General features: G+C 41.7%; 1 protein-coding gene across 10 annotated transcripts in view; it reads left to right on the top strand.

Annotated features, from left to right (window-relative positions):
• PCTP (phosphatidylcholine transfer protein) overlaps positions 1-21,407 on the top strand; it is a 204,314-nt gene that overhangs the window by 109,625 nt on the left and 73,282 nt on the right. For 6 of the 10 annotated variants that reach the window (XR_010124732.1, XM_054457198.2, XM_054457192.2 and 3 more), the window contains exons 2-5: positions 4,902-5,019; positions 8,661-8,740; positions 11,284-11,455; positions 12,350-12,417. Coding sequence is in view for 8 of the 10 variants with exons in the window: in XM_054457198.2 (XP_054313173.1) it covers positions 4,902-5,019; positions 8,661-8,740; positions 11,284-11,455; positions 12,350-12,417 (438 nt within the window). In the remaining 2 variants the exon portion in view is untranslated. Of the gene's footprint in view, positions 1-4,901; positions 5,020-8,660; positions 8,741-11,283; positions 11,456-12,349; positions 12,418-12,871; positions 14,900-21,407 lie in introns of those variants that run through there. The other 4 variants (XR_010124733.1, XM_054457197.2, XM_054457195.2 and 1 more) reach the window with 3 other exon arrangements.

Below are 21,407 nucleotides of genomic sequence, written 5' to 3'. Positions count from 1 at the left end.
CACTATATGTACTATAGCAGGTATGTATAAAAACATATATACCTACTGGCATTATATATAAAAATATATATACCTACTGGCAATATATATACACATATATATCTGCTGGTACTATATATAAAATATATAATATATAAATATATGTAATATATATTCTATATATAACATTTATATAGAATAATATTTATATATATTTATATATATTTTTTCTGAGTTAGTTATTCAAAGGAGACAGTACTTTTTATAACATGGCATGTAGGGTCTTGTATGCATTTGTGCAAAACTAAATGTTGTACCTCAATGTAATATCCATTAAAGTGTCCATTATCTCTTCCTTGACAGTGCATTTTAGCAACATTTATGTACTTCTGTACTGTTTTAATGAATTTATGTATAATTATATTTCTTGTAAATATTCATAAGTCTTACCAGCACTATTCTGTCAGCCTACTTTTTTACCTTGATGTCAGATTTTTAAAAATAAATCTGGATTTGGTAAGGAGAGACTTGTATTCAAATGGATTATTTCAAGGAGTTAGGGAAAGAAGTATTACAGTAGGAAAAGTGCTTTGCCGATAAGCTCTGCAGGCATCTTGGGAGTTGCAGAGCTGTTCTTTTATAAAGAGGAGCAAAGAACATTAGAAAGAACCATATGCGGGGATGTGGGATGAAAGGATGGTGTGATCGGATAGCAGATCAGAGAATACTTTGCCCTGAGCCCAGCCTGTTTTCAGGAGGGACTGTATGCTGGCTGAGGTTTAGGATGGGCCAAAGTTCAGGGCCCTGGAGGAAGGAGAAAAGTTCAACCAGTTGGGTTAACAAGCATTTTGTTCTGGTTGATCAGTGGGGGTGGGCAGCTCAGCTAATCATTTACAAGACAAAGAAAGGGAAATCTGGAGGGTCTGTGTCTGGCCTTGTCATAGGTAAACGGGGGCATCCGTGAGTCTTAATCTAAGTCATATGGGGAAGGGTAGTGGATCTTCGCAGTAAACTTAATGAAACAAAAGGTGGGGGATTTCTTAACCTTCACTGTAATCTAGGATGACAGGGTTCAAATAAAATTCAGCATTGTTGATAAGGACCACTATGTCAATTAGGATTGTTTTTAGCTACAAGTAATAGAAAATTGGACAATCAATGACAAACAGAGGCATGTTTATCTCACCTAATAAATAGGTCAGAGTTTTACCTATTGGTAGAGTTTGCTGTCATTGATTTAGCATTCAGTGATGCCAGCAACTCTCTGAGTCTTTTACTCTATTTCTCATGTTGATTGCCTCTTGGTCATAGGATAGTTGCAGCAGTTGAACCATCATGTCCACATTTAAAACAGGGAGAAGTCACATGGCTACCTCTCCCTGCAGAGGAGACCCGGGAAGTTATTGGCTGTTTACATTGCCACGGGGGTTCTCTTAATAAGGAGAAGGAGTGTTTACCGCATCAAATCTTATATTTCTTCTGGCAGTTGTATTCTGTACATGATATTGGCTAATTCTCTACTACCAACATAATTCTTTTACTGTTTGAATTGTAGGAAACTAAATATCTTACAACTGGAGCATTAGAAAAGTATCCATTATATTTTAGTCTAGATAAGGAAATTGAACCACTGTTAGAGGTGGTTTTCTGGAGGAGCTTCAGGAAAAGCCAAGAATCTCTTGAGTAAACTTCTTTGGAGTCATTTATTCAAATGTTAGTAAGCTTGGAAAAATAAAGCCAATATTGCAAATCATTTATATCTCTGATTTTAAAGAGATCTTACACATCAGATCTTATTATAGTTGCAATGAAAGCTTTGCCAAATATGTTTTGCTTTTTCATATCAAATTGTTTATATAAACAATGGTGCCCAGTGCTGGTGAGATGCTCCTTTGGAACTGGTGAGAGGAACTGGTGAGAGTACACACTTGGTGCACGCGTTCTGCAAGGTTTGTAAAAAGTATAAAGAGCCTTAAACTGTTAATCTACTTATCCTAAAATTTATCTCTAAGAAAGCATTTGTAGTAAAAAAAAAAAAAACATAGAATTATGGACCAAGTATTCTACACAAACATGAATATTCTGGAAATTTTTTTTCATAAAAATATTTGGAAACAAATATTTTTTGGAGAATAATTGAGTTAGGTATGGAGTCTTCATAGCCTCAGTATAATATTTAGTTAAAAATAAGAATACAAACTATTTATACCATGTGATTCCCATTTGATAATGTACAGATGTATTTATTTACTTAAAGGAAATATGTCAAATATTAACAGTAGATATTTTTGGATTATGGGGTTACATGTCACTTTTTAAAAATTATTTTTGTCATTTTTATAATCTTTTTAATTATAAAAAACTTTATTTTTTAAAATATGAAGTAAAAATGAGTGTGGTTGCTGAGATCCTTTTTAAAAAGAAATAATGGGTGAGAAAATCCTTTGATTCAAGAATGTGGACCAGGCTGTTCAGCACTTGGACATTGTATTGATGAAGTAGGAAAGGTGTTGCCGTGTTATTGAGCATTTGGTTCCTCTGGAGCTCTGGCATTGCTCAGTTCTGCCTCGAAGGGAATGTTTAAAGGAAGTTGTCACAATAGTTCATTCTTCTGTATTCACGCAAATCATGGTTGTTCTATTTTTCTCTTCCTGGAGAACCTTCTGTTCTCGTTTTCTGTGCCATATAACAGGATGGAAGTCACTATGGGTTGTAACTACATTCAGGAGAAGAAGGGAACCAGTGCAAGGGAGCAGTGTGTTTTATGCAGATATCCAATGCTAACTTATTTAAAGGTTGGGGAGGTCATTATCTTAACACATAAGAATTCTTTTTGCTTAGAATGTGTGGAAAACAAGGCCTCAGTATTCTTGAATAATTGCTATTTGTCTCCCTTCCAAAGCCTACTGATGAAAACAAGTGTGTATGAGTGTAAATGTGTGGGTACGTATAAATCCTTACTAAGTTCTCTTGTGTGTGTGAGGGGAGGGGGCAAGAGAGAGAAGATGTTTATCTTCCTGACATTTCTCATCAGACCCTGAGGTCTGCCCTTCTACTGGGGCATCCATGGCATGGCACATAAGGGGTTCAGATAGACTAGTTTGATATTTGCTGGTTGGAAATTCTTGGTATAAAATCACATGCTTTTAGAGCTGGAAGATTCTTATAGATTCAATTTCAGTTTTACATTCATTTTTTGCCAGGTACTTTCACATACATCTGAGATTCCTAAACCGGGATGTATCCCTAGGTTATACCACCCAAGCCAGAAGACCCTTAAAGCTTCTCTAGAAGCTTTAGATCTCTAGAAAGATTCAGCATGTTTATTCCTTGACTTCCCCTCAGTCCATGGCACAGTGTTTACGGAGAGGGCTTCATTCATGAATGATTAACCAGTAACACGGCCTTAGCGCATGGACGCAAGAGTTCATCCAAAAGTTCATGTTTGTTCATTTGTTTCTTTGCCTTTGTGTTGAAATTAATCTAATAGCCATTGCTTTAATTTTAATAATAGAGCCTTTAGGCAAAGCTGAGGGTCAGGAATTGTAAGTTGCCACCGTACAGAGAGTGAAATGTGTGATGCGGCAACTCTAGGCCAGGACCCTCATGGACAAGCATATGGCTTACCAAGGAAACAAGGGAACTCTCTTGTACTTTGGAATCTAGAAAGGCCTTTTTCCAAATAAAAGGAACTTATATGATTTGAAGCAAATTTCTTTTGTTTTTCATTTTCAGTCTTTTATACAGAATCAAAAAGAAGCAGTTGTTGAAAAATTCTGTCTTGGAATTGATAAAACAATGTGTTGGGTTTCACTAAGCCACATGGCTATTTAAAATATAACCTCTCTCGAGAACTGTAGCTGCCTATGTGACACCCTTACTTGGATGCTTAATAAACATCTTAAACTCAACTTATTCAAAAGAGAACTCTTAATTACCCCAAAAGCCCACCAATCACCTCTTCTCCAAGTTTTTTTTCTGTCTTAGAAGATGGCATTCCCATCTGCCCAACTTGGGTTATGAAAGTTATCCTTGATTCTTTGCTTTCCCTTTCCCCAGGATCTATCAGGAATTCCTTTTTACTTTACCTCCAAAATATATCCTTAAATCACTGACTCCTCACCATCACTGTTGTTACTTCCCTGTTCAAATCACCATCATCTCTTATCTGAACTATTGCACTGGTCTTCTCACCCATCTCCTTGTTCTCTTATGATCTATTTTCTACCAAGCAGCAAGAATCACCTTTAAAAAATTAATTTGATTGGGTCATTCTTAAACTGAATTATGAATCAGATCTGGTCATCCCTCTGTTTAAAGCCATCCATTAGTTTTCCATAGCAATGAGAATAAAATCTTTACCTCTTACCCTGGTTTACAAAGTCCTTGGGGTCCAGCCCTGACAACCTCTCTAACCTCAGCTCCTGCCATTCTCTCTTTTATCCAGAGTTCTCCAGACCCCAGGTTCTTTAAAGATGCCAGCCCACCAATCTGAGGACCTTCCTTCTACCAGGAACGGGCTTTTCCTATCTTCCTATGGCTGGCTTCTTCTAACATTTGGAACAAGATGCTCTGAAAAATGTTAACTCTCATAGAGGCCTTTCCTGATCACCTGATTACATAGTTGTCCTCCCCATCCCTGCCCTTGCAAGGCAACATTTATCACACAACTCTTCTTACCCTATTTAAATTACATGGATGGCACTTATAGCTATCTCTAGCACTGCTGCCTACCTGAATTTAAGATCTCTGAGAGCAGGGCCTGCACCTGCTTTTTTACCATTGTGTCACCAAGACCACAGAGGAGGTCAGTGTTTTGTGTGGCATGAACCTCATCATCAGCTGCTTTTCATATGATGTGGAATCCAGCTTTCTCTCAACTTGGGAACCAATAGACATTTCTACCTGTTCTGTTTTTATAGAAGACTGGACTTTATGAGTATAAAGTCTTTGGTGTTCTGGAGGACTGCTCACCAACTCTACTGGCAGACATCTATATGGACTCAGACTACAGAAAACAATGGGACCAGTACGTTAAAGGTGAGTGATGCTTGCTTTTCTTTTTTTTTAGACGAGTTTCGCTCTTGTAGCCCAGGGTGAAGTGCAAAGGTATGATCTCGGCTCACTGCAATCTCTGCCTCCCGGGTTCAAGCGATTCTCCTGCCTCAGCCTCCTGAGTAGCTGGGACTACAGGCGCCCGCCACCACACTTGGCTAATTTTTGTATCTTTAGTACAGACAGTGTTTCTCCATGTTGGTCAGGCTGGTCTTGAACTTCTGACCTCAAGTGATCCGCTTGCCTCGGCCTCCCAAAGTGCTGGGATTACAGGCGTGAGCCGCTGCACCCAGTGGTTTTTTTTTTTGATCAGAAAGTAGATCTATTCTGACCAGATGCAGTGACTCACGCCTCTAATCCCAGCACGTGGGGAGGCTGAGGCGGGCAGATCACTTGAGGCCAGGAGTTTGAGACCAGCCTGGCCAACATGGTGAAATCCCATCTCTACTAAAAATACAAAACTTAGCTGGGCATGGTGGTGCATGCCTATAGTCCCAGCTACTTAGGAGGCTGAGGCACTAAGAATTGCTTGAACCCAAGAGGCAGAGGTTGCAGTGAGCCAAGACTGTACTTCAGCAGGGGCAACAGAGGGAGACCCTGTCTCAAAAAAAAAAAAAAAAAAGTGTAATCTATTTTTATTTATTCTTGCCAGTAGAAAAAAATAAAATTAACTTCTACTACATAGTGCTTCCTATTAAATTTTGGCACAAAAGCATTTTAAATGTGGGACTGAAATGCACTTTTGCTATTGCTAGGACTTGCTCCTTACCTAGTCTTAGATCCTCTCCACAGTTTGCTCTTGGGGCTCCTTTGCTGCCACTTTTAAGTTGTGTGATCCTCCCATGTATCTAGGTTGTCACAAAAGGGGAGGAGGTGCGGTCCAAGTTTCGGTTTGAGAGTTGAATCAAAATCTTCCAAACAGAGAAGAATATATGTATGTGAGGAGGTGAGAGAGGGATAGGATGACTGGTTAAGAGCATCCTAGGCTCAGGGATCAGCATTAGTAAGGTCAGGAAAGCCTGAAGCAATATGTTCAATAGCCGCCAGCAGTTTGGTGTTGTTGGGTTGGTTGGAGTAAGAGAACCTATGCTAGGTCTTCGACTACTGTTAGTACTAGTTCTACTACTACTATAGTTAATACTGCTAGTACTAGTAGAACTAGGTAATAAAACTAGTACTAGTAGTAGTCGAAGAGCTAGGGTAGGTTCTTCTACTACTAGGTGAACTAGGGCAGCTGTTGGGTCCAGATCCTCCAGGGCCTAGCATGGCGACCAGGCTGTTGGTCTTAGATTTTTCCCTGTAAGTGATGTGTTATGAAAGACATCACACATGGACTTCTCCTGCCACTTAGAGCTGGAGTAGCCTCTGCCAACCCAGTCATAGTGGAATGGAACTATGAAACTAGCCAAAGGCACATAAAGCCTTTAGTCAAGACTCTTGGTTGCAAGTAACAGAAAGCCAACTAAAGACAGTGTAAGAAGAGAAAAAGGAGTTTATTAGTTCATGGCATTGAAAAAAGTCCAGGGGTTTCTAACTTTGAGGACAGCTGCAACAGGGAACTTAAATAATTTCATCAGGATTGTTTCTTTCTCCATCTCTAGACTCTGCTTTCTTCTGTGTTGACCTAATTCCTAGGCAGATTCTTATGTCATGGCCAAGATGTCTGCCAGAAGATCCAGGTTTATATTCTAACCATACGAATAACCCCAGAGGAAAGAAAATTCTACTTTTCTAAGGATGGCAGCCAGATGCCAGGATTGGCTCTTGTCAGCTCAGCTTGGAGTTTGTGCTTATTTTCTGTGGACATTCATCACGGTTTTGGGCAACTTAGTGTTCTCAAATACCTTCCTATTTAGGGGGCAGGGGGATGCTTACCTATCCAAGGGAACAGCTGGACACTGTCTGTCCAGGCCTCCCTTGCAGCCAAGATACAGTCATGTGACAGACTCTGCCAGTAAGACCCACATGTGGCTTCAATCTGGAAAAGAGCCATGCGAGGAAGCAGGCAGCATGGAAGATCCATTTTTCAGTGACCAGTGACGGCATCTGACTTTAGGGAAAACAACTGCTGAGCCTCTGATGTTTGCTCCTCAACATCAACAGCTTTCACTCCGGGTTCTGATCCAGTGGAAGCAGCAGTTAGGCTTTGCTGGAACAATCTTGAGGTTGGAAATCTCACTCTGGTCCATCCGAGAGCTTTACTAAATCACTTTTTGCTCTCTGCTTGCTAGAGTGACTAACTACGACTCTGGACAGATCTGCCATCCCTGAATTAGTCACCATGGCCATGTCTTGCTCATTTTCCCAGCCCTGAAATTACTGCAGAGTCAGTCTTGCTGAAACCATGCAGCTGAGAAGTAGGGGAAGGGTGATGCCCTGAAGGAAAATTGAGATGCTCAAGGGGGGATCAATGCTGAGCATGTAAAAGCAACAGATGTCCACTTCTCCCTTTCTTTTAAGGACTCTCATCAGCCTCCTGTGACCCTAATGGGCTGGCACACTCCTTAATCTACAGTGTGCTTCTAATAGATCTTCTTTCAAAACTTAAATTATCCCTCCTTAGCATCTCCTCCAGGGACTTTGGGCTCCTTCTCTAACTGGAGGTAGAAAGAAGTTTACTGCACAGCACAGTCTGAGGACAGAGGATGTGCATGCCATTAAGTTTCTTTGCTATCTCCCTCCAAGAGTTGGCTGCTGTTTGCACATAATAGTAAGATGGAAGGATTATTAGGGAAATTTGGTCACCCTAGCTGTGGCATAGTGCAAAGAAACATGGGAGAGAAGAAAGAAACTTGGGGTAAGCCACAGTTCTGCTGATCTCTAACTATTTAAGAAGGACGTTGCTCATTCTGGAACCTTCATTTCCGACCTATGAATGTGCTACACTGGGTAACTCAGTTCCAGGTTAGCTGTAATGGATCAAGGAATCCTAAAGGGGAATTAAAGGGCTCAGAAGCAAAACTATTGGTACTCTAGTGACATCTGGTGGTTATCCTGAATTTAAAACCTCTGACTATTTTTTTGATGTCTGATTTTGTTTCATTGCGTTCTATCAAGAATATTGATTATGCTATAGAATGGCCAAGATTTGTTGGCTTCTTTTATTTGTGCTGTGTTTTTCTATCCACTAGACTCTGTCCCTGGGCAATAAGCTTTCAGTGGAAATTAATCGGTTTGACTTTTTTCTAGAATTTTATACCTTATGAGTTAGTGGTTTATCATAACCTAAGAGGTCATCTTTTTTTTTTTTTTTTCTTGAGACGTGGTGTCATTCTGTCACCCAGGCTGGAGTGCAGTGGTGCAATCTTGGCTTGGCTCACTGCAGCCTTGACCTGCTAGGCTTGGATGATCCTCCTACCTCAACCTCCAGAGTAGCTGGGACTACAGACATGCACCACCATACCTGGCTGATTTTTTTGCTTTTTTTTTTTTTTATAGAGGTGGGATTTCACCATATTGCCCAAGCTGGTCTTGAACTCCTGGACTTGAGCAATCCACTTGCCTTGGCCTCAAAAAGTGCTGGGATTACAGGCATGAGCCACCATGGTTGGCATAGGAGGTCATACCTTTATTAGTTGTAGCTAAAAAGACTTCCAGATGCATTAACTTCTTTTGCTTTCCTTTAGAACTCTATGAACAAGAATGCAACGGAGAGACTGTGGTCTACTGGGAAGTGAAGTACCCTTTTCCCATGTCCAACAGAGATGTATCCTTTCCACAAGGTACTCATTCCCTGGCCCTCTAAGTGTTTGTGTGTTCCTCAGCTGCAGTCTATTGCAGAGAGGTAGAGCTGGTTTCTCAGCAGGCACAGATAACATTGTCTCTGATTCTTGCAGCAGCATTTGCTAAAGATGTTGCTTCTTGTGTGGTGTTTGGAGAGCTCAGAGTGCGATTTCTGGGCCCGACCACATGGAGTGTCTGTAATTATGGTCACTGGAGCGCAGCTTTTACTTTCCTAAGAAGTTTCCTAGGCCTTGAAATTGTCAGGCCACAGAACTGGGGACCTGGAAGGAACTTTTTATAAAAAGTGCTTGTTACAGCTCCCTCAGTCTACAGAGGGAAAAAGGGCTCCCAGAGAGGTGATATGACAGAGGCACATAGGTGGTTAGTGGCAGAGTGGGTGCTGGAACTCAGGCCTCTGCATTTCCAGCTCTCTCCACCTCCCCCATCTCAGTAGACCCCACAGCAATCCCTCCTTGATTGTTGGCTCTGGACACTGACTGTAAGCTTCTTCCCCTCGATGTCCTTGTTTATGAAATGAAGCAGTTGAATGAAATGTAGGGAGGCTTGGCTGGCATTGTAAGGTTTTCAGAAGCCCCCTTAGGACTAAGCTGGGGGGCTAGGATGGAATTTTGGGGGTGGGTAGGATGGAAGTAGGATGATTCCTAAGTAAGATTTTGACTCCTTCACCATCCTCTTCAATCCCAGCAGCGGAGTGTTTTACAGGTTCAATTTCCATATAAGATCCTTTTAGCAAAGGGTCTCGTGGAGTCAAAAAAAAGTTTGGAAGCTGCTGAATTAGATGAACTGCCAACACTTCAAAGGTGTTCTGCCAAATTTTAATCACTATATCAAGGTAATTCTTCCTCTGTGGAGTATCAGATGATATCTATCACATGAGCTGAGAAAGTTGGGGGAGAGAGTGGAACAGTATTTGCTAAAAGGAAAAAGTAAAAGGTGTAGGAGAAAGGAACCCAGCGACAAATCAACATCTCTTTCCTGAAACATTTAAGAACTTTACTCATTAGTACATAAGAGCATGGAGCAATAGACTGTCCAATGTGAGGGTGGGGCAACAGGGTGTGCTGTCAAGACACTGAGGTGGGGCTGAACGTGGTGGCTCATGCCTGTAATCCCAACACTCTGGGATTCCAAAGTGGGCAGATCACTTGATGTCAGAGTTCAAAATCAGCCTGGCCAACATGGAGAAACCCCGTCTCTATTAAAAATACAAAAAAATTTAGCTGGGTGTGGTGGGCGCCTGCAATCCCAGCTACTCCAGAGGCTGAGGTGGGAGGATCACTTGAACCCGGGAGGTGGAGGTTGCAGTGGGCCGAGATCGTGACACTCTACTCCAGTCTGGGTACTGAGACTGTGTCTCAAAAAAAAAAAAAAAAAAAAAAAGACACTGAGGTGGGTGGGGGCTGAGTCGGCTGCCGTGTTATAGTAAGTGTAATTGTGTTGTGTGTAGTGACTTTTTGATTATTTTATGTTTTTGATTCCTTTGAGTGCGAAACCTAAAATTCTGTTGTATGAAAGTGTAACTAACAAACTAAATATCTGAGCTCCATCCAGCTATGAAATTCTAAGTAGGTTTTGGAGCCAGATCTGGGATAAAAATTCAGGTTTCATCACTTCAGTTGGGATGTGGGATTTTTGGCAAGGTTCTTTTCCTCTGAGCCTCACTTTTGTCATCTGTAGTATGGGGATACTCATACCAAACTCACAGGGTCTTTGTAAGGATCGAAATTTAAGCTGTATGTCAAGTGCATGATGTTACATGATAAAGGCTCGATAAGTAGTGATTCCTGTTGTTTCATAGACTTTCATTATCCTCCCTAGAATAGTGCCATAAACTTAGGGGTTCTTCTGTCATGGCTGATGGGCATGAAATGGTTTTGTTATTCTTGGTAAATTAGTGTTAGCCCAGAGAGGACATCTGCCTACGAAATATTCAGGTAGTCCCATGTCTTCCTATGGTCATCAGTTGTAACATTGCTTGACCATTTACCATGCATAGAGGTCAGTAATTAGAGCATGGGGTGAGGCCAGAACAAAGAGGAATGACACCATTGTCTGTTGAGTGCTTACTCTGCCCAGGTCTTTCTCTAATGCCCCCACCAAGCCTGTCTGGAAGGCAGTGTTACTCCCTTTCCTACATAGGGAATCTGAGTCTCAGCAAGGCTAAGTAGCTTACCTAGGACCACACAGCTATTAAGTGACCATTCCTCTGTCATCTCCTAGTGCCTTCTTGGAGAAAGGAAAAGTGGTTTCCTCACATAATTAAAAGCATGAAGGGATCACTCACAGGTAAGTAATACACGCTCTTTGGTGAGAACACTAGGTGGTGTGAGGCACAGTCTTGCAGTGCAGGTACGGAGACAGGGCAGGTAAGTGAACTAGTGGTAGAAAGGAGCAAATGCCAAGTGGGAGGCACAGAATCACCTCCCTTTGCTTCCAGCTTGTGGCGCTTTCCTTCTGTCTGTCTACAATGCTGGCATTGGTGTCTTGCCTTGACTGGCCATGCAGTATGTCTACCTTCGGCAGCGGCGAGACCTGGACATGGAAGGGCGGAAGATCCATGTGGTCCTGGCCCGAAGCACCTCCATGCCTCAGCTTGGCGAGAGGTCTGGGGTGATCCGGGTGAAGCAATACAAGCAGAGCCTGGCGATCGAGAGTGACGGCAAGAAGGGGAGCAAAGGTAAAACCCATGGTGCCTGTCAGTGCACCCAGCCAGAGGTCCCCCACGGGAGGGCCAGGCTGATGGGGGGGCATGTCGAGTACATGAAGCATATCCCTTAAGGTCAGAGGACAGGCACAGGTGCAGAGCAGACCAGGATCAGCACCTAGAGAGAGCCTCATTCCACCCCAACAAACTTGAATAGAGTATGAGGTTGATGTTTAACTCTGACCCAGTCTATTTTCTCCAGACTCATGGATTGTCCAGATGAAACCAGACCATTATAAGTGAGCCAGAGAGTTTAGAAATTCACTTCCAGCTGGTCCTGTGGATATATACGCTGGGCCTAAGGGTAGGCAAGAAAGCTGGCAGGTTTGTCTTGGAGGTCTCAGCTCCGGCTCAGTACCAACTCAGAGACTCAAGACCTGCCCAGCTTGAGTTCCAGCCCCCAGGGAGGAAAGCTGCAGACAGAGAGTGGGGTGCGAGGCCACCTGCTCTACCAGAATGAGTGTGGCCTTGCGTCCTAGGCAAAAATCTGAACTATAGTTAGTTGGTCACCTTGAATATGTCACCTAATTTGTATGAGTATCTGTTTCATCATTTATAAAATGGGATTAATTTTACCATCTCCTTAGGATTGCTGGAATAATTGAATGAGAGGCTATATTCAAGTGTCCAGCACTTGCCAGGTGTTTAGTAAATAGCAGCAAAATGTGTCTGTGGCTGTTTTCAAAAGTGCCTATATTTAAGTATGCTGTAAGGGAAGTCAGTGGAGAGAAGTCCATCTGAATTATATGCTACCTCCCTCTGCAGTTTCTGAGCTTGAATATGAAGATATAAAGTTTGCACAGTTTTGTTGCTATATTTTTCTGGTATTTTTCCTTTTTCTGAATTGTCCTTTCTTTCCCTCTCTAGTTTTCATGTATTACTTTGATAACCCGGGTGGCCAAATTCCGTCCTGGCTCATTAACTGGGCCGCCAAGGTGAGATCCCAGGAGGCGTGGCAGGGGGAGGGATGGGGGAGTGTGTTCGACAAATGTTGACTTAGCCCTTGGGGCTGTCAGGCTGAAGAGACACATTGTCTCAGGCGTAATGAGGCTCTTTTATGAAGAGTTTGGTTGAGTGACTCTGGTTAGGGCTGGGGTTGCCAACATCCAAGACGGAGGCTGGGACAGAAGACAAAGAATTGTCAGCTTGGAATGCCAGCCTCTCCCTGCTTGTGTCCCAGGACCCCACCAGAATCACTCTCTGGAACTTCTGGACAATAGTCTGCTCCTAGTCGGAACAATAGTGCCTTTGGAGCCTATATTCCTCTGCTTACTGGGGAATAAGACAGACTGACCTGGCTTGGAGACAACCAGATGTGTCCAAGCCTGAGGAAAGCTTCCACTTTTGTTGTTGTTACCCTTTTTTTTTTTTTTTCTTTTTTTCTACAAGGGAGGGAACTGCAGTGGTAGTTTGTATCACTAGAGACTGCCCAGGAGCCTGACATTATGGGGACCATCAGCCTGCTTTGCACAAGATCTACTACTAGAGAGATCAACAGATTCCTTGGAAGTGTGAAAAAGCACATCAACTTTGGAGTCAAACAGATGCAATTTCGAATCCTGGCTCTGCTACTGACTGTCTTGTTTTATTTAAGGAAAGCCATGCATTTCTTCCTTTTTAAAAATGAAGATAGATGTCTTCTACTGCATAGAGGGGGAGTAAATAAGACAATATTTAGGAAAAGTCTTGCCCAGTGCTCAACATTAACTAAATAATAATATATCCTGCTCCTTGATCCCCAATCCTTACCATTTTCTAATTCAGTAAAGCAAGTCCTTTCATTACTTTGGAAGAATGTAACAATCCAGCCCAAGCCCATTTCTTGTGTTTTCTTTTTTCCAGAAACACTGTTTCAGAAACATCTTTGCTTTTTCCTAGAAAAAGCTAACATATAAGGCCTTTTTGCAACAGAAGTTCCTGTTGACTGGCCTTACTTTTGTCCTCAGTCCTACTTTTTGTTATCATCTGCAACAGCATTCTGTTGAAATCCAGTTAGGGAGCCTATTCATTTTTGTTAGTCCTAAAGCCAACATTGTTTACCTTCTGCCACATCCCAAAGAATCAAGAGTGACCACTGTGAAGACATAGAAATGACAGTCTCATTTCCTTTGCAGAATGGAGTTCCTAACTTCTTGAAAGACATGGCAAGAGCCTGTCAGAACTACCTCAAGAAAACCTAAGAAAGAGAATTGGGAACATTGTATCCATGGGATGATGTCTCTAGAAGTGCAACCACCCAATGTCTCTGAAAGTGCCACCACCCACCGCTGCTCAGCCTTCCCCTACTGTTTCTGTCTTCAGAGGCCTACACACTCTACCACAGCCTTTCTAAGCATGTTCGCCTGACATCCAGCTCACTCGCCTGCTTCCTTTCTCACTCCCCCATCCTGGGCTGGGCTGCCGCCTTCTACAATTCAGTATGGGGCAGACTAGGGAAACTTTTGCTTGCTTACTATTAGGAGGGGAAGTCTTCAGCAGGGAACACGATCATTCCATTGTGCAATTTTATGGGGATGGGTGGGCGGAGGGACACAACAAAATTTAAGAATGACTATTTGGGCAGGCTGGCTCTTTTGCAGCTTGTGATTTATTCCATCTTGGGAGGGGCTGCTGGAAGTGGCATTCTGTTCAGAGCTGACTTTCAGTGCACCCAAACTGGACGACGTGTGCCAATGGCCATTTGCCTTATGCTTTGTGGAGCTGATTAGGCTGGGATTTGAGGTGATAATCCAGTAAGTCTTTCCTCATTCCTACTTGTGGAGGATCAGTAGCTGTTATGATGCCAGATCATTTGGAGAAGTATCACAGGCCTGACCGGATGCATAATATGACAATCACATTTTTCCTCCTCATCCATGTCTGTTTTTTTCTCTTTTCCGTATGTCACTGGGGAACGGCTGCCTGTACCTCTCAAGCTTTGCATTTTACTGGAAACTGAGGCATCAAGATGGCTGTGGCAGCTAGCAAAAGCAAAGATGCTTTGTGTATAGCCTTGTGAAAAAGTATCTTTCTATGCAATAAGATGAATTTTCCTCCCAGAATATTTAGAAATGTAGAAGGGATAACAGTTCACAGCCAGGTAAAATTTAACTGGTGGCTTAATGACTCTGCACCTTTTTCTCAGGAATTCTGCCTAAGTTGTCTGCCTTTTCTGCCACCGAAAAGACTTTTAGTTTTCTATGGTTTCTCCTGAATTTTGGTAGGCTAAGGTATTTCTATGTCAAAGGCACAGCCTTGATGATCTCAGGGAAAAATTTTAATCACTGTGTATAATGATACTGAACCTTGATTAATAACAGAAATTCAGGATGTAAAGCCATAGAATGGGATTTATTAATGTGGGATACCTCAGACTGTTTGTTTTCTTTCTGGGAAGAAAAGTGTGTTCTATAATGAATAAATATAGAGTAGTTTTTACTTGTCCTGTGTACTTCCTTCCTACCTTCTTCCTTTTGTGAGAGTGCATCAGTTAGATCTCCTTTATTTGCAAGTGATATTCAGCCTAATTTGTAGACTTGAACATAAAACATAATTTTGGGCTTATATGCAAGATGAGGTGTAGGTAGCTTACAATAGGGATCAATACAGGTGCTCAAACTGAGATTAGAATTCGGATCTTTTAGTATTGGTCTGCATTTGCTGGTAGCATTGTCACTAACAGCAATAGGTAAGTTTGCATCTTCCTAGGCTCATGCCAAGCAAAACAAAGAAGACAATGTTTCTTTCTAGTAGGACCTGCACTATTCCATAACTTAGAGCCCCTCTAAAACATATGCTTATCTATGCCCTGCTCATTATGGTCGTCTGGATAGAATTATACAAGTAAGTGAATGCCTCATAAAATTATCATTAAAATATCATTATCAGTAATGTAGCTGAAATCTATTCTAGATAAACTAAATCTGAATGCCTCCTGTTAATAGAAGTCAAGTTGAAATCTTATGAATAGATTCTTTGAAATAAAAGCACTGAGATTATAGTCACTGAAAGAGAATTGGCATGAAATGGTGTCATGTAAACCATTTCTTTAAATAACATTATATAATTTGCTAAGAACTCTGAAAATACTAAGAATGCTGAGTTTCTAGGTGAGGTACTTATTTTAAAAGGTCACAGTGTTTGCTGTGATGAATGGAGTTATGACTTTTTAGCATTTTTACTTGCTAATTTGGAGTAGTGGACAGTCCTCACGAGCTGAGGTTATGTAGGAAACTGAAAACTCTTGAGTTATAGTAAGTGCCAAAGGCAAAAAAAAAAAAAAAAAAAGAAAAAGGAGAACTGATGGTTTAGGCCTTTACTTAGAGGGGCTTGCACCTGAGTTCTCAGGGTATGTTTTTCTGCAGCACCTGGATGTATCACTTGGAATTTGTAAGTTATGTTGTCATTCCTCTAGCACTTTGTTTCGTTTATTTTTCCCATATCTGTCTTTCCAAGTAGACGATAAGCATTTGTGGATAGAAGCAGTTATATCACTTTGATTACTGGTCCTTGGGGTGGTATATAGTAGGCACTCGAATGGTGACTAAATGAGTGAATGAATGATTTAGAGAAGATTGACCAAATGGCATGAACCTGGAAGACTAAATCCATTCAGCTATAGAGGCTCAATCCCCATGGATTCAAGCCAAATTATTCCCCAAGTCAGCATTTTGTGGGGTGCGGGGTGGGCGGGGGCGGTTTCTAGATTTCCCAGGTTCCCATTGGTCCTTCCTTGAAGTACCAAGTTCCTCTCTCCATTAAGGGGTGGCTTTGCTGGTGTGGCTATGGGTTATATTTTAATGTTACAGAAATGGCACAGTTTGAATTGAGTCCGGCTGAGATTAGTCAGGATTCCAGTTGAAATTTAATGGCAAAAGTAGCACTACTGTTGGTGCTAAATTTTTTCCACAGGCGAATTATTCACACTGCATAACAATTCAAAGTTAATGACCACCTTGGAACCGAGGAGTTCCAGCAGAGGGTCACTTCCCTTGAAAATGTTCCTATTTCACAGCAAGAGTCCTGGCCTGACTCCCTGGCTGAGATTCCTCACCCAGAATCCCCATCTATAATGCCTGCCCTTCCAACCTCCCACTTCCTAGCTGGACTTGCAAGAGATGAGGCAGGAAGAGCCCCATTCAGTTCTCACATTTCTAGTAGCACCACCCAGTCAGCTCAGATAATTATCTTTAAATGCATCGAGACATTTAGTTCTTTAACAGATATTTCTCAAGAGGCTGGAGTCCATCGGCATTGGGATAGGCATGGCGTTTGCGGGATGAATGAGAAAGATATGGTGCCTGCCCTTAAGGTGCTTATAGTCTAACGAAAACTCAATGAACAAGCTGCTGAAGGATGATAAGCACTCAGAAAAGGAAAATAAAAGGTGCTGTTAAAAAAAGGGCAGTAACCAAGTTTGAGGAGCAGAGGAGAACGTGTTGGAATTGTGGCTGGATGAAGGTTGCAGAAGAAAGCTGTTCATGACAGAAGAACCATTTGCACAAAACCTCTAAGGAGGAAGGACTCAGCAGGACAGTCAGTCACATCTGAAGAAGGAGAGAAGGCCAGTGTGGCTGGAGCACTGACATGAAGGAGAGGCATCTTGTATGTGGCTGGAGAAGTAGACAGGCCATGGAGGGTCCCGAGAGCAACGGCAAGGATTTGGGACTTTATCCCAAGAGTCCCAATAAGCTTTGAAAGATTTTAGATTGAGGAGTGACCTAAAAATATGTATTATTCTTAATACCACTCATTTTTCTCCATGATTCCCCAGCATCTCCGACAGCCTCTCCAGTAGCATTGTGTGGGGCAACTCAAGGTACTTTAAGCCCTATTACTTTGAATCCTCTCCATTGTCAGGCAGCATGCAGAGTAGCCCATACTTAAATCAAATTTCCAAAGTGGAACATCAGCTTCTGAACTTTCACTGAAAAACAAAAGGCTGGAGGGAGGGGACCACCCATGCACATCCCCTCTGTCTCTCTTGGCCCATGTTGGGGTGCAGCATACACTCCCACACATCTGCATCATGCAGCCCATCAGAGCAGAGCCATTTAAGGGGCCAGAAGTGGGAGAGAAAAAATGAAAGGCAAAAAAATGTAAGCAGATCCACTTTCACCAAGTTCCTTTTTTTATATTCATCCTTAACTTCAAGGAAGAACTTTTTGTTTTTTATTCCTTGAGAAGACAGAAGCATAACATATTGTTTGTTTAGGTTGCAGAGTTTAGAACCAACAAAATGGGAGGGCTTCAGAAAAATTATTTACATTGCTCATGTATTTATGTATGTGGACGTCCATGTGTGTCTCTTTGGATGCACATAATAGATGCTGCATTTCATAAGATATAATAATGGAACAACAATTAAACAGTACACTATGTAAGTGACCTTCTAAGTTTCCTGTGTGATATGCCAGGCCCATTGCCAGGCAGTGGAATACATAAAGGTGGGATGCAGTGACTTTAGAATTAGTAGACAACAGATCCTGCAGGACAATGAGCAGTTTGCTACAAGCTCTTAAAGTATTACATTTTCCTTCCATCCAATGGTGGTCACATCCTTTCTGATTATTATAAACACTTGTGCACATATTCCATGTCCTCTGCAGACTGCTATAATTCCTGAATGGAAGAATCCGCCCCACATTAATGTAGTCCACTGCTTAGCAATGGACCTGGCATGACATGTAGAAAAGTTGGAGTCACTCACAAAGCATACTGCTTAGTTGTTGTGTTATTGTATCTTATGATTCCAAAGTCAGTGCATTTTAGTTGAGTGCACAGCCACCCAGCCACCCTTGCAGTAAAGTGTGGCCATGGTATTTAATTCTGGCCAATATCATATGAGCATAAATAATATGTGCCACTTCCAGCTCAGGATCTTAAAAGGAAAAGGTATGAACTCAGCTTGTTCTTGCCCCCTTCACCATATCTGGGAAATGATGAGAACTGGAACAAATGCCTTGCAATGAAGGATGAAAGCCTAGGATTAAGGATGACAAAATAACTCTGCCTCCCTTGGACTGTTACAAGAGAGAGAAATAGACTTCTTTCTTATTTAAGCCACAGCATGAAAAAAAAAAATAGCAGCTTTGCCTATACCAACTCATGAATAGCTCAAAAAGAGTGTCCCTTTGGAACAGGAGATCATGAACCAGCTCACATCCTCCTCATCTATAGACTTTGGATCTCCTGGCCTGTGCCAAACAATAAGTGATCAGCAAATCTCTGACTTGTTCCAGTTTCATTTAATGTGGTCAATAAATGTTGGCTGTTATTAACTGTTACTCCCAATTGTACATCTCTATCTGCCTCCCGTTCTCCTGCCCCATGCTTTGCCTCAGGCTACTCTTTTTGTCTGTGGAGGAAATCTTCCCCAACTTTTGTGAAATTTCTGTCAAAATTGAAGGCTTGCTATAAATCTATTCCCTCTAAGATATTCCTTGGATTTAGAAAAAACTTAATCTATGAGGTGCTGAATAAATGAAATCCAGCACCTTCAGATTGGAGCTACTTCTATTAATCACCTTTGATAGACGCTGTATTAGTCCAGATTCTCCAGAGAAACAAAACCATCAGCATATACACCTTGTCATGCACCACATCATGATGTTTCAGTCAACAACAGACTGCATTCCAATTCATACCACTAACTAAAAACAAATAAACAAAATAAACTAAAAACCCCAACAATATGTATGGCAGTGGTGCCATAAGATTATAATCCTATATTTTTAATGCACCTTTTTAAGCTACACTAATACATACCATTGAGTACTGAATACTGTAGGCAATTAAAACATGTTGTACAGGTTTGTAGCCTAGGAAAACAGGTTACTCCATATAGTCTATTTGTGTAGTAGGCTATACCATCTAGGTTTGTGTAAGTATACACTATGATGTTTGCACAATGACCAAATCACCTGACACATTTCTCGGAATGTATTCTGTTGTTAAACAGCACCTGATTGTGTGTGTGTGTGTGTGTGTGTACACATATGTGTGGAATTATGGAACTGGCTCATACAATTATGGAGGCCGAGAAGTCCCAAAACCTTCAGTTGGCAAGCTGGAGACCCAGGAGACCTCATGATATAGTTCCAGTCCAAAAGCTGGCAAGCTGGAAAGTCAAATAAATAATGTTTCAGTTCAAGTCTGAAGGCCAAAAACACCAGTATCTCAGCTCAAAGCAGTCAGGCAGGAGGCATTGCCCCTTCCTCAGAAGACGGTCAGCCTTTTTGTTCGATTCAGGCTTTCAACTGATTGGATGAGAACCTCCTCTATTGGGGAGAGCCATCAGCTACCCAATTCAAACATTAATCTTATCCTCAAACACCCCTACAGTCACACTCAGAATAATGTTTTACCAAATATCTGGACAGCCCATAGCCTAGTCAAATTGACACATAAGATTAAACATTATACTTGGTGACAGCCCAGTGTTCTCAGATAAGGAAAAAGATTTAACATTTTGAAGCTCTTATTGTGTGTGAGGCACTAGATTGGATGCTTTACTTACAGCTTAGTCTTTGGTGAGATAGGAAATACTATCTCCAACTTACTGATGATGAATATAGGCTCAGAGAGGCTAAATAATGTGGCTTAAGGTAACTCGGCTAGTTAGGTGGTAGACTGGGAACTCAAAGCTAGGCTTCTTTGATCCTAGATCCCATGCTTCCGCATTCCCCATCACATTCCAACACTTTTAATCTTCCTTCTGTTCCATCAATGTGCCAAGCTTGTTTTTGCATCAGTCATTGTACCAGTTGTCCTCTCTGCCCAGAGTGCCCTGCTCCCCGACCCACACAAGCCTGAAATCTTTAAATCATGCAAGTCATTGTTTAAATGTCACCTCCTCTGAGAGGTTTTGCAGTAGAAGTCAATCCCTATTTCATTACCTTGTCTGCATAGCATGTAATACTTTCTATTAAATGTATTTATTTTCTGTTCATTTATTTCAGCTCCAAAAGGGTACAGAACTTTGTCTTATTCCTAAATTATATACTCAATAGATAGTGTACAAAAATATTCTAAAGTATCTGCTGAAGGAATAAATGAATCAATGGTGGGGCAACAAGCTCAAAGTCCCATGATCTCAATTTGACTAATAATGCCTGAAAGATAGGTCCAAAAAAAATGTATTCTCAATCTTGTGTTCCACCTAATTTTTACCAAAGAGGGAACACCGAGGACAAATTTTTAGTGTTTTTTTTTAAAGCTAGAATTGCTTTGTTTTCCAGGGTTTTGCTCTTTATTAATTTTTTTGACTTTTCATTCAGATTTAACACCTTTGGAGAGCTCATACTAGCCCCGTAAAAGTCTGCTCACCAGAATGATATTACTGATGTAACTAGGGGAAGGGAGAGAGGCTGGAGGCAAGACAGAGCCGGAAGAGAAGATCTTTTCATTTGCAGGCCAGAATCCTGAAAGAAGAAAACCTGTATCCCCCATGGACAGATATGGGGAGGGGGCTGTGGGTGGAAGGACGGCACGTCCAATTCATTTTCTCTTACCTGTCTTATCCAACTCCTCTCTAGTGGTTCATAAACTGGGAAAAAGTCAATGGAAACCAATCAGGACAAAAACGGCACTTAGAACACCGTGCAGGGCATACAGCAACTTTTGTTTTATGTCAAACAGCTTATGAGGGGCTGGATCTGCTTTTAAGTGGTCATGGATTCCGCTTACCAGTGAATGTGGTGTTTCATTTTCCAAGGGAGAGTGAATGATATTCTTCATGAGGAGACTATATTTTAGGCCTGGTATTGAATAATTACTGGACTGCTGAAAGCTTCCAAGTAGGAGTTCGCCCTTCACTACACAGTTTGGCTCATGTTCCCATTTTGGCTACTTTAAGCTGTTGTAAACAGCATTCGTTTTCCATTACAAGCTGGGAAATGTGACTTCAGCGACGGTGCCAAGTCCCTGGAGAGCGCCTGCCAGGGAG

Source organism: Pongo pygmaeus, chromosome 19, assembly GCF_028885625.2.
Source record: "Pongo pygmaeus isolate AG05252 chromosome 19, NHGRI_mPonPyg2-v2.0_pri, whole genome shotgun sequence".
NCBI lineage: Eukaryota > Metazoa > Chordata > Mammalia > Primates > Hominidae > Pongo > Pongo pygmaeus.
Note: the sequence above shows the minus strand (reverse complement) of the source record. Positions and strands in the feature narration are given on the sequence as shown.